The 14,047-nt window shown below is 35.8% G+C and overlaps 1 protein-coding gene across 1 annotated transcript; it reads right to left on the reverse strand.

Annotated features, from left to right (window-relative positions):
• Nucleotides 1-226: 226 nt before the first annotated feature.
• LOC125660015 (uncharacterized) lies at nt 227-12,897 on the reverse strand. Its single transcript, XM_056150693.1, has 17 exons — nt 12,828-12,897; nt 11,661-11,809; nt 11,050-11,180; nt 10,725-10,848; nt 10,244-10,312; nt 9,217-9,311; nt 8,893-8,971; nt 7,825-7,992; nt 7,118-7,201; nt 6,902-6,993; nt 6,229-6,315; nt 5,609-5,669; nt 5,420-5,527; nt 2,981-3,045; nt 1,529-1,600; nt 844-1,013; nt 227-558 (listed from the first exon to the last, which is right to left on the reverse strand). The coding sequence occupies exons 1-17, from the start codon at nt 12,895-12,897 to the stop codon at nt 323-325; spliced, it is 1,860 nt and encodes a 619-aa protein (XP_056006668.1). The 3' UTR covers nt 227-322.
• Nucleotides 12,898-14,047: the final 1,150 nt, after the last annotated feature.

Genomic DNA, 14,047 nt, shown 5'->3' on the forward strand with positions numbered 1-14,047 from the left:
AAGACCCCCCGATTCCGAAGCTAGCGACCTAACCACTCTAGGCTACCACAACCGTTTCGATAATGAATGTGGGATGGTCGTTAAAATACGTACATGTAGACGTCCTATATATCCAATATCTTTTGAGGATATATCTATCTGACTTTAAAATATTCGGTGACGTATACATTGGTATTCACTAATGTACACATGTGATATTCACGCAGTATATAACCCAAGACAAACAAAGAGAAATTGATTTTATAACAATAACGTGTATAAAAATATAATGCTTTCAAAATATAACACATACACACACACCTGTATTTTAAACCACAAATTGTCATAAAAATCTCCCCAATAGAGATACAATTAGTAATGACAAAATTGATACTGCTACAGTGCATGTAAATGTCCCGGTTGCCGCCGACGCTGAGTGCGCATACAGGACGGGGTTTGGTACAACAGGAGATCTCGAGCTAACCAACCAATCCTGAATGACTTCTTCTAGAATGTCCAGGCTAACAGGCCCCGATTTTAATATCTGGTGGTGGAATTCTTTGACATCAAACTTGTCACCTGCAGAGAGATTTCTTTTATAAGAAGAAAAACTATCAAGTTTAAATTTAAAAGTAAATTACACATGTAGTTTTTATTTCGTTAATTTTGTAAGCAGAGTAAACCGGTATGCAATGGCAAATTGTCATTTGGTAATAATTGTGAAATATGGTTAAATGAATTGATTTTTACAAGACATTGATATCCAAACATTTTAGCATTGCGCTATTTATAACTAACAAAGTTGACCGTACGTCTTTTCATACGTCACATGACCAATATTTCATTTGGGTGTGATATACATACCTAGCAGAGTTTCTGCCCGATCTCGGAGATCTCTAATTTTCAGCTCACCCACTTTGTAAGCGCATGACTGTCCAGGCCACGTGATATACCTGTCCACTTCTCGCGCTATTTCGCCGTAAGGAGAATTCGTGTAATTCCTGATGAATGCGACTGCTCTTTCTTTCGTCCATCTGAAAAACATGCATGTAACATATATTTTCTTTTCATGGAAACTTTTATATATTTATATATATATACAAATATATATATATGTGAGAGAGAGAGAGAGAGAGAGAGAGAGAGAGAGAGAGAGAGAGAGAGAGTCTCAGAAAACAATTTGATTTGATTGTTGCTTTTCATATTCCACTGAAGAGCCGTAGTGCGAAAGCCTTTGGAATAAATGTGAAATCTTCATCTGAATTATTTATATGTTTTGCCTATACCAAGGGCTTATTTTATTCTTACACACACATATATAATATATTATATATATAGAAAAAACTCTAAACACTGTTGAAATATTTCGACCGTGTTACCGGTCTTCTTCAGTCGTGTTTATCTCTCATAGCAACGTAACGCACGACTACATACGCGAAAGTACTATGACGTCACGGTAAGTATTATAAACGTCAAAGTATATATATATATATATATATATATATATATATATATATATATATTCATGTATTTTCAAGTAATCACTCACCCAAAGGCATGGATCCCTGTGTCTACAACCAGTCGACATGCCCGGAAAATTTCCGACAAATATTTCTGAAATCTGAAAATGATTTTAACAAATTTAGGTCTTTCATCAATAATTGTAAAATATATTTATAGGTTATAGACTTTGTATGGGAAAATATGACGACCGAGTTTTTTGGCGCGTAGACGGACCGAATTTGCGAGGTCCGTCCGCGACAAAAAACGAGATCGTCATATTTTCCCATACAAAGTCTATAACCTTTTTATTATATACTTTCAATTTCATTTAGAAACTAACAATAATTTTATTTTAACAATTTCTTTATTGGTTTAACTGAGTAAAAGATGAAAAACACGAAAAATTTGAAAATTAACGGCGTAGTGTATTGATTGTGACGTAATGTTTGCGGGCCGGAATGTATGCCCGCAAACTTTTAAAGAAAAAAGAAAAGATGAAATTGAAAGTATATAATAAGATATAAAATATCCTCTTGGTCGCCGTATGATGTAAAATAGGTGCTGGTTTTCATAGAATCAAACACAGAAGCATGTTAAAAATGCATCATTTAACCATTAAACTAGTTTTTATTTAAAAAATAATTATTCATCTGTATTTTTTAATTAGTGATTAATTGATAACTAATATCAGTTGTTCACAATTCTTATCCGGACTGACCCATATAAGTATTTGACATGTATATTCTCATTATATATTCTGAATTAAAAATGTCCGTGTTTGACTGAAATAATGAGCAGAAAACTGAATTGTTTGAATTTTAAATCCAAGAGGCATAACTCTACCAAAATATATTATCTTATCCAAACCTTATAATAAAAAATCAATATATGCACCCAGGGGTGCATGAGCCGAGTTGCATGGGATACATTGTAAAGTCAGGAATGATGTGGCATATTTATAATTGTGAAGAACTAATTTCAGTTTTAAACTTTTCGAGTTACTGTCCAGAAACCATATTTGTCTGAAGTTTTCAATCTATTTTCGGTCACTGTGACCTTGATCTTTGACCTTTTTATCCAAAATCAATAGGGGTCTTTCTTACCTGGTACCCAACAATATATCAAAGTTTCATTTGATTAGGTTGTAAACTTTTCAAGTTATCATCCGGAAACCAATTGTTGACGCCTACTGGACTTGAACCTGCTACCTACAGTTCAGCAGTCGGTATTCTAACCTACTGAGCTACTCGGCTAGGAAACGTCAAATATTGCTGATATTGATTTTTTCCTCCATGTTTATAAAGGAAATCAGCCATTATTACAATGTAGAGTACCTTCTTAAAGTCCCAGCCACTTCATGACGGGGAGTTAAGATAAAAGAATGGGTGTACGAATTTATTTTATCTTCCCTAAAATGCACTGCATGTACAACATATAAATGATATTTAGCAAAATGTAACCAGGAAAAGAAAGCATACAGAAAATTTAAATGACTCACGTTTCCATGGGAGTTTGATAAAATCCCATTTCCATTCCTAAATGTTCTGCGTACAGTGCCCAGCCCTTTAATACGAATAACATAAACATTGTTATTGTGCACGGAAGAATCTAGAGTTCAGAAAATTAACTTGAATAAGGAGATTTTCAACGTTATTTTTAGAATTGTGGTCATATGAAATACATGTACAATGAAATTCTATAGCATTCTATCAGAATAGTCTACATTTTTTCAGTCCCGTGGGGATCCGGGTTAAAATAGATCCTCACTATCCCTTGCTTGTCGTAAGAGGCGACTAAATGGGGTGGTCCTTCGGATGAGACCGCAATAACCGAGGTCCCGTTTCTCAGCAGGTGTGGCACGATAAAAATGTTGACGTCTCCATCTGAGTGAAAGATTCTCGAGAGGGACGTTAAACAATATTTAATCAATCAATCTACATTTTTCACAATGAAACGTGAGTTATTTCCCCTGAATATAGGGGGCGCACAGTATGTTGCGTCAATATTTATAATAAATAGAAATTTTGCTATATCTGATTGCCATTAATATGTCCTTCAAATCATCATACTAAATTTGAAACCACCCTGAAACCAAACCCTTACCCCCTAGGATCATGGAATTTACAACCTTGGTAAAGGACCACCTACTCCTTCTAAATATCCATTTAGTTTCAATTTAGCATCAGTACCACTAAAGAAGATGTTACTTAAGTGTTTTACACAAAAACACTATGTACTAAGTTCGGCCCCACCATGGGGTCAGAACCTCTACCCAGGGGATCATGAAATTTACAACTTTGGTAGAGGCCTTCCTGCTCTAAATCGCCAGTTTTGCTTACACATGTGCCGTTGTTAAGGAAATATTTGAAAATTGGTCAAGTTTTGGCAGTTTTTGCCCCACCCCTAAGGCCCCAGGGGTGCAGGAGTCCTGAAAGTTACAATTGGTGTCCCTCTTTATCCCAAAGATGTTTCACACCAAATTTAAAAAGAATTGGAATAGTAGTTATCAAGAAGTTAAATATTTCTATTGTTCATACATTTAATAACTAACCATTTTGGCCACATCCTGATACCAAAACCCCTACCCCTGTGATTATTAAGTTTACAAGTTGGTAAAGGATTACCTGCTCTTTCTAATATCCATTACTTTAAAATCAATAGCACTAAAGAAGATGTTATTTAAGTGTTTTATACATAAACACTATATACTAAGTTTGGCCCCACCCTGTGGTCAGAACCCCTACCCCGGGGGATCATGTAATTTACAATTTGGAAGAGGCCTTCCTGCTCTACATCACTATGTATTTAGTTTTTCTTACACATGTGTGGTTGTAAAGAAGATTCTTAAAAATTAGTCAAGTTTGGCAGTTTTGCCCCGTCCATAGGGCCCCAAGGGGATAGGAGTCCTGAAATTTACAATTTATGCCCCCCCCCCCCCCCGTCCCAAAGATGCTTCATTCTAAATTTGAAAAGAATTGGAATAGTAGTTATCAAGAAGTTAAAATGTTCAATTGTTGACGGACGACGACAACCAATTGCAATAGGTCACCTGAGTTTACTCAGGTGACCTAATAGACCAAAATTTATCGAATATATATCAAGATTTATGGAATAGAAATGAAAATTTTCTGAAGATATATAAATAACAAGATAATCAAATATAAATAAAAAATTTCACATATAAATACATGTACCAAGATTATTGAATATAAATCGAGATTTTCAAATACAGACATCAAGATTATCGAATACAAGTCTAGATTTTCACATATAAATCAAGATTTGTATAACATTGTAACGTTTTACACGTCATGCTCTTTTACGATAATTAATCTACAATACCATGTATGGCATGACTACATTCGTTACCCGCTATCATCGAAAACAGCGGGACTGGTCGCGGTAGTTCAGTGGAAGAGCGTTCGCTTCGTTGCAATGGCCGCCTTAAACTAAGACTTTAACATGGTAGTGGTTCTTCTTTCGCCAAACCTCGGCATTTAGAAGTGAGAATCACGGGTCTTTTGGATATGATATTCATAAAACGGAAGTCCCTTGTCGCGGGAGGCACTGGCACGTTAAAGAACCATCACTGTTTCGACCCTGAGCTCTAAGCATAAGATTAAATTTATGGTACTTCAGTGTCTTCACCTACAGCTGTTAACATCTCAATGTGAGTGACAATTTCACCGCGAGACTTAAAACAAACAAACAAACAACCGAAAACAGCGGCAGAACATGGCTCAACAGCTCCATCCACCGAATGTAACAGTACCGCTCTGAATAAATACGCTGATTTTGATTGGGTGACATATTCAATCTAAGTTTACGTTGGTAAAAAGTAGAAAACATTGTTCATCGTCTTTAATTGGATACTAGTAGGCAGGACTGTTTCATAATGCACTTCAATATATGTTTTCACTATTTTATTTAAATTTACCTCAGTAAATGCTGCGTACGTTGGGTATGTGAAAGGTATTGCATATCTGCGGCGGAAGACGAGATGCTGCCTGTAGAGGGGGAGACTCAGCTGCCTTTTGTAACATTCCTAAAAAATCATTTAAAAATTATCCGGGGTACCGATTGTTAAGATGGTGATTTTTACGTAACTTTGTTCAGTTGATATTACCTGAAAATGGTGGCCTGGATACGCCTCGTGAAAAGCCAACGGGAGCACATTTGTATTCGTCCTGTAAGCATCAGGGGAAAAAACAGGTTTACAAGTTCCATGATCACAAAACAGATTAATATATAACTTAATACACCGAATGTTTTTGTTTGGCAGTTATCCCATGTCTGTACTGTATTCATACATACATGTATAGCATGTACCATAAAAAACATCAATGATCATAGAAGTACGGTATCTGTGCTTGTTTTAAAGGAAATGAAATATTTGTAAACTTGATTTTTCCAATAAAACTTGAAAATGTAAGAGGTTTCAATAAAATTCGAACACACAGCGACAGGATTTAGCGTTACATGCATACCTCTTGACCATCAAAGCGTACGACAAGCATTCGGGGCACATGCCCTGACTGGGAAGCGTCATACCTCGGTAAAGTTTTATAGTTGTTTAATCAAGTGGCTGATGCAGTATGTTCGCGAATATCAGGGAATTACAGCCTTAATCTTGCAATGATTCGGTGATAAGTTTTGCAAATTACATTCCGAAACTCGTTCATTTTTAAAATTACCTTCAGATTAGACAGTTCTCTCCATGTATAATAAAGTGGGACAATGTCTTACCCGTTCTGATAATGTACATTGATGTAAAACACGTTGTTGGTGTAATGTCCTCTGGCAGGTATTCTCGAATTATTGTACGTAACTATTCTGAAATAAAAGATATGGTTTATTTTTTGTCAGAATCTGATCCAAACTTAAAACTAAAGTAATAAAAATTCTGACTATATGATATTCACAATTATGATTTTGTTCTCCCTTGGTAAAACTTTGTATAAGACAGCCAAGATGATGATATATTAAGTTCAAATCAATATTAACAAACATTTTATCAATGAACTAACTACGTCATATCCACCGACGTTTGAGAAGTTATGATGCAAGATCAACCAATCAATCATTCAAACAATGTTTCAATCAAACAACATGACAATTAAACAATGTTTTCAATCAATTAACGCTCAGTCAATTTGGCAATCAATCAGTATACCAATGTTTTCAATCAATCAATGTAATTAATCAATCAATTGATTAATGTGACACTTAAAATAAAGTCAATCATTGCCCACGGATCTGAAAGGAAACAGGTTCCGATGAAGACTCGAGCAAATTTCGGCAAAGCCACGATGTTATATATTTTGCGGTCACTAATATAAAATTGGATAATCTTTTTAATAAGACAGATTTAGCCATTGTACATTTTGGTAAGAGAACTCGATTTAAGCGATATACCTACTTTAATGGGGTCAGCGGAATTTTACGGAATATTTTCCATAAGGAATCATGTGCGTCGTCGATTACATTCCGGTATGTCTGGAATGTGTTCCGCTGCAAAAAAGTAAATATTAGTTAAAAAAAAAAAAAATCATCAGTGTTGTACACAAAAATCAAAGATTCCCTGACCGAATTCCTCGTGTTACTTAGAAATCTTCTCTTCTGTATAATGACGTACCTTTTGCTTTCGGTATCGAAACTTTTTCTGGGAGTATCGGAAGAAATCTGATATTTCTCCCCTAAACCCCATTCGTTGCATTACCTAAAACAAATTATTTATGCTCAGTATGTAATCAAGTCAAATAAAAACGGTTCTTCGGTACAAAGGAAACCTTTCAAAACCTGGTGTTTCTAGATTGAATCTACAGTATTGATCACGTGACAAAGTGAGTTCCCTGTACGTGTTTTCATGTAAATGGATACTAAGCAATATTTTCACAAAATTAGCTCTTGAAGGCTGAACACTTATTTCGAAATTTTTTATTTTAAATTAATCCAACTTAATGTTTGATATAACCATGTATCTGCAAATAGTAAATATATTTTCAAAATCGTCGTGGGTACATATAGTAGGGAACTATCGAATTTTCTTAAATTAATGGTGCTTCTTTCATACGACTTCATGAGTTATATGGGAAAAGCCTGTTTTACAAGAAATACACGTAAAAGAAAAAAAAGAAGAAAGAAGAATTGGGTTCAAGGGGTATACTGGATGTTGCGTAATCTTGAAATCTTACTCTGCAATAGATGGTGACTGTGGGGAATAAACATGGTTGAAAATACGTGCAAGATTTTCACGATATTTCATAATATCCCCATCTCCCCGTTGACTTTAACTTTAAATCCCATTCATGAGAAATAAGTATGAAAATTCATTAGCAGTACCTTCTTCATAAGCTTTTCTATCCTCTTAACTTCGCTATGCCCCAGATTGTGGATTTCTTTCGGTGTGAGTCGGGTTCCTAAGTGGTAATCCAGACATGCTTGGTAGTAATCCAGGCCCCCTGGCATGGAAGATACCCCTATATTAGCCCGACTTGCTGGGAAATATTCCTAAAAACGAAGTATTTAAGCCCATGGCATTTGTTCCACACCGTGCATGGTCAATTTTTTAAAAACAAAGTTCTTTGGAAAATGAATCACTTTTATATTGGGCAGATGGTGTAATCATTCTTTCATCAGAGGGTACGTTATGAATGGCTTCACTTACTCAAAGTGAAGCTTGTGTAGCGTGCTCTCTGGGTGATTATGTACACTCAAAAATACACGAAAAGCTCATTTCCATGCTACATTGATTTTCCTGCCACAGACGCTTAAAGTTAAATGATGAAAAGTAAGACGATTCAAAGGTAATTCGATATGATTATTTTTTACTTTTTTAATATTTTGCAACATCAAAATGATATATGAATGATAAATTCAAATTTGAAATGATGATGATTTTAAGCATTATGTTTACTAAACACTACATTCCCGAGCGTGGCAAAGTTCAAATAAGGTAAATTCAATCCCAGATGAATGACCTTGACCCGTAAAAAGTGATGTCCAAAATTAAAATTCAGACAATTTTTTTTATATCGTTCTACAGGTTTAGAACGCCTTTGGTATTTTTGTGTCGCATTCTTTATTGTGATATTTTATATACATCCATATTAGTCAATATCTTATAAAGTGTTGTCCAACGAACTGACGTTACTACAAAAAACACTCTATACACGGTTATTTTCGCCCCATGTTATTTTCGCCCCGTTAAATTTTCGCCTTTTTACACGTGGAGACATTTTAGCCCCGTTTTAAATTCCGCCCAGATATAGTTGTGTTAAGAGATATATGAGAGAAAACAAATTCGACCACTCTTAAATTCGCCCAGTGACAACGAGGGCGAAAGGGACGAAAATAAAACGGGGGCAAATATTTCCCTTTATGCAGTATACCATATTGAGATATACTAACCAAATCAAGAAATTCCGCCATGTTCCGCAGAGCATTCACTATGTTGTCCATGCTGATGTCCCAAGCCTCTAATTGGGTGCTGTATATGATAAAATATATTTTGATCAAAATGTAAAATTTCGTAAATCAGACAGTTGTACTGGGATGAACACGATGTTGCTAAAGAGAAGAGACCCCGGGATTAACTTGGTTGTGGAATGCACACCACAGAACATTTACAATGTCCTATACAGATTAAAACACACGTCTCATTTAGCACGGATATTTGTTAGCAATAATCATTTTGATATACTCCACCCTACAGGAATAGATCTTATGTCTTACCTTGAAGAGTTTTGTAAGGAAATGTTCAGATCTTCTCGCTTCTGGTTTCGGTACAAGTAGAACATATCGGACCATATAACCTCCAGAATGCCATTCTGTAAAACGTTCAAAGCATATGCATCTATAAACACACCAGTTAAACCGAGAAGTTTTACTTATCCTTTCGAGGAAATTTCTGTGAATATTTTGCCCCCCCCCCCCACCCCCCCACCCCCATTATATCATATAAACTGAATTTTTGTCTGGAAGGAGGGGTTGGGTTGGTAACATCATCTTTATAAGACTCTTATAAAGTATACGGATCATTAAAGAATAATTAAGATGCATGTAATGTAATGAATTCCTTTTACCAACAAATTTGGTAGATACATTTTTAATGAATTATCTAAACAGGATAATGTGATTTTGATAAAGATGGTATTGACACAGCCAATTTTGAAATGATTGTCGTAGTCTGGTGATACTATTTTAGTGGGTTGGCGAGAAATTATTTTTTTTTTAAATTAGGTCAAAATGCTATAGATATTCTCTTGTATATCTTCAAAGAAAATTGTTAATCACTTCTCTTGCTTAAAAAATGATAAGTATTTTTTATTTAACATATTTGTGCGCATTATCTACATGTACATCAAACATAATCAAAGTTTCGGTACAATTACTCGTGTCATTTAACGACATAATACCTGAATGTTGTTTTAAACAATATCAAATTTTCTTTAAAAACACTTTGCTCTGAAACTTTTTTTGACGTTGAACAAAATGGGTGTCATTAACCAGCTGTTTGTCTGAGCGGGTCTTTGAATACCGGTAGCTCTTGTAGGACACGGATACGGTCCCTTGATCTGGGGCCTATATATTCAACTCATTCACAACTTCCGCTGGCATTCTTTCCGGCAAGCTCGGAAAACAGAAACAGCTGCTTACACAATGGGCTCACAGTAGACAAGAAGATCGACGGTGGCCAAAATGTAATGGATATACGGATTAGGTGATGAAAGTTACCAAATAAAGTTTCTAGCTACACTACCATTGTGATTATATGGTTGGTCCTGTTAAGTTGAATGGCTCTCTTCATGAGTAAAATTTGTTCCTCTATCTACACAAAATAAAATATACACAATGATAAAAATTAAACAAAGTTTTCATTAACATTCCGGAGGTCGTCGTTAGACATACCCGCAACAAAGGTTTTGAAGTATTTTTCCCAATGAACAAACATATATCTGTATATAATTCAATATAATAGAACGATCTCCTGATATAATTTGAAAGTCGGTTAACAGTAACTTTTATATTGAGGTAGATACATGTAACAGATTATATTCTATGAAGTACGCTTGTGCGGGAATTCCCCTATCATTTCCAAGGCTAGCATCTTGATCTGTTCTAGCCGAAACTATAAATTTGGCCCAAGCTCTATCCGTCAACGTTAGTCTAACAGTACCCTACGTGTATAATAAAGGTCATCAATGAGAAACTGTGAGGATTATTGCAGTACAATGCCATACTTGTTGTGGAATGGCTTGAAGCCTAGAGAGATATGTCTTCGGATCTGACGTCATCGGTTTTGAAATCCAGTCGCGGTTTTTCAGCGGACCCTCAAGGAAATTCAAAGGGTTCAAACTTCCCCATCTGCAAAACATAGAGGAATTTAGAGAACGTTTAGAAGTGATATTATCATTTTGCAAACGGAAGGAATTATCTGGTCTGTACGTACGTATAAAACGGTAATTAAACCGAGATATAATGACCTGTTCATTTGTGTTTTGTCTGGAAGAAATTTATTTCCGGCATTCCATCATATCAATGATTTAAAGGAAAAAAAAAACCTACTCTCTGAATTCATAGCCTTTCACGTAGGTCTGCACATGGTTGCGTAATATTTTAAAATCTCGTAGTTCGTCTCGAGTGAGTCGTATTTTGTCGATGCCTTCCATCTGGTTCAGCAATTCTAAATTCTGATTCTGAAGATGCAAAAAGCATAAATCGGTTATCGAATGTAGACAGATAAAGGGAAGGGAATAATGAAACAGCTACCTTGAACTCTACTCCCACATCTGTACGGTAATCTTAAAGGTCAAGGTCTAACAGATAGGAAATAACAAGTGCAACATGCATTCTAATTTCTTTAATAGTTCTTCGACGTAATTTTAAAACAAAAACAAAAGTAACAAATTATGAGTTGCAATAATCAGAAAAGAATTCAAAATTATTTGTGTTTCATGTATACCCAAAGGAAACAAAATCCCTTGCATGTATATATATATATATATATATATATATATATATATATATATATATATATATATATTTTAAAAAAGCAGTTACTAATATTACTTCATTTCCTGTTTCTTTACGAATTTTAAGAAGTTTCTTTTCCCCTTGTCAATTATCAGATATTTTTAGGTGGTTAAATCCGAAAGAAAATCAAATTTGGTTTTCACCTTACGCCGTTCAAATGCTTGAAATGCATAAGATTCAACTCTTCCATCACTGTGGACAAGCCCTGTTGACTCTGAAAATTCTGGATATTCAGCTTGGATGATCTCAAACAACCTCTGTTCCAGAGCTCGCAGTTTTCGTCCCTCCTCCCCTGGAAATATACAGGTGAGATCATTTATTTTATTCTACTGTTAGAAAATTAAATGTGAAATTTCAAAGTTCTGATTATTACATATACATGTATACCCCTTTTCATCATGGTATTAAGGATGTGGGGGATAAGACGAAGGAAATGCAGGCCCATCATTTTGACATGAAATAAATATATACATGTATGTATAGAAATGAAACGAATTCTTACTATTTGCTCCATTTGGTATTCCTGAATAATAAGACCCAGTGTTACAATGAGTAGGTTATAGATTACATAATTCACATACTACTAATGCAGTTGGGATTTTATGTGCAGCAATATCAAAGCATAAACTAGCACTACAATACTAACAAACGCTTTGTTACCTCTGTATTGTCAAAACTCAGATGTGGGGCAAAACATCCCCCACTGCACAAATACACACTCACAAAATATAAATAAATAAGATAAATACATGTATATAAAAAGCCATACGAAAAAAAATTTTTAGGGGGGAGGGGGGAGATTTGTAAAAATACTTGCTTAAACTTGTCGGCCTTTGCCAAAACGTTTGCAGGGCGAATGGGTCATGCAATATTGATATGTTCTAAGAAATCTATCATCGTGACAAAAATAGAGAATGACACAGTATGGGTGGTCTCTATGATTGAACCAATACCTTATAAGAAACTCTTAAATTTGATTACCAATTAATTCCATAAACTCATGAACCACTCAACCATTTAACTCGTGTCTTTCTTCAAGTATACATGTAAGTATGCTGTTCAACAAAGTCGATTTTCAAGGCATATTAGGCGTTGCTTTCCCAGGTTTTATTTACTAAAATATGATCATCATCATCATCAATCCCGCGATGGGTGACGTCGTTGGGGAGGCAAGAGGGATGAAGCAGCTGAGACCCTTCTTCACTCGGTTCTGTCTTGGGCCGTTGTGATGAGTCCTGGCATGGATAGTGTGGTCCACTCCTTAACATTATGTGTCCAACTTTTCCTTTGTCGGCCGCGACAGCGTCCACCCTCTACGGTGCCCTGTAGTACGGTCTTTGCGAGGCTGTCATGACATATGACGTGACCAAACCAGGCCATCTTGCATCTCTTGACCATCTGTAGGAGGAGGGTTTCGTTGGGGGGGGGGGCACCAGGCTGGTGACCTTGTCTCTGACGAACTCATTGGTTTTGTGCTCCCAGTAGTGGATGCCGAGCAGTTTCCATAGGCATTTGTTTTCAAAAGCCTGGACTTTCCTTTCGGTCTCAGCCAGCATTGTCCATGTCTCACATCCGTACAGGAGGATGGAGATTACGAGAGACCTGTATAGCCTGTACTTTGTGTGGAAGCTGCTGCTGCTGATACATCGTCATTAAAATTACAGAATCATGACACAAAGTTAAAGTGTACGAAAATGACCTACATTGCCAACTTTTGTGTGCATATTTCCATGGCATTCCTTCAGTGTTTACACAGAGTATTCTTACATGTAAAACGAGGCATTGGTTTCGTAGGTATTCATTTTGATTGCTTGATTCAACAAATATTCCGGACACTAATTATCCCATGCATTAAATGTAAGCATTCCTACAGACCCTGCATGAACACTCTTAGTATGCCGGATAGACCACGCCTACATCTCGGGTATAACCGTACGGTAAAAAAGGTGTTTTGCATACCAACGAAGAATCAAAGAAGATTTGTATGTTCTGTTTTCATACACGTGCTGTCTTCCCTTGGGCATTTTTCATTCCTAATTCTCCCACATTCTTTAATTCTTTTTCTGCAACACCACTTAAGCTTCTTTAAAAAAAAAGTTACGTGGAATAGTTCATTCATAATTCTTTACTCTATAGAAAAAAATCGGGCAGACGTTACACAAGAACTAAAGCGCATTGACCTGATTAACCAAGTAATCAAGTGCGTCTGCTAATTATCGGGGTCAGTAGCTGTATTTTTCTAATCTCCATGGTTCTGTGCATTATCTGAGAGTGTTTTATTGTGATTACAGGAGCTCGTAATCTTTGATCAACCAAAAGCTAGACGTCTCAACAAAATTCTTCAGATTGTCAGTCAGAATTTCATTCATGAAAACTTGTAAAAGCTCAAGGGGCGCACTAAGTGTTTCAATTATTTCAACAGGGGTGTGCAATTTAGGTACAAATGTTTTGGCGTTCAGTCCTCAATTAGTGCCGCTACTTTATAATTGATTTGTGGGGTGAAGTTGTCAAGTGAGCCATAACTACGACC

This window comes from Ostrea edulis, chromosome 9 (genome assembly GCF_947568905.1).
Source record: "Ostrea edulis chromosome 9, xbOstEdul1.1, whole genome shotgun sequence".
Lineage (NCBI taxonomy): Eukaryota > Metazoa > Mollusca > Bivalvia > Ostreida > Ostreidae > Ostrea > Ostrea edulis.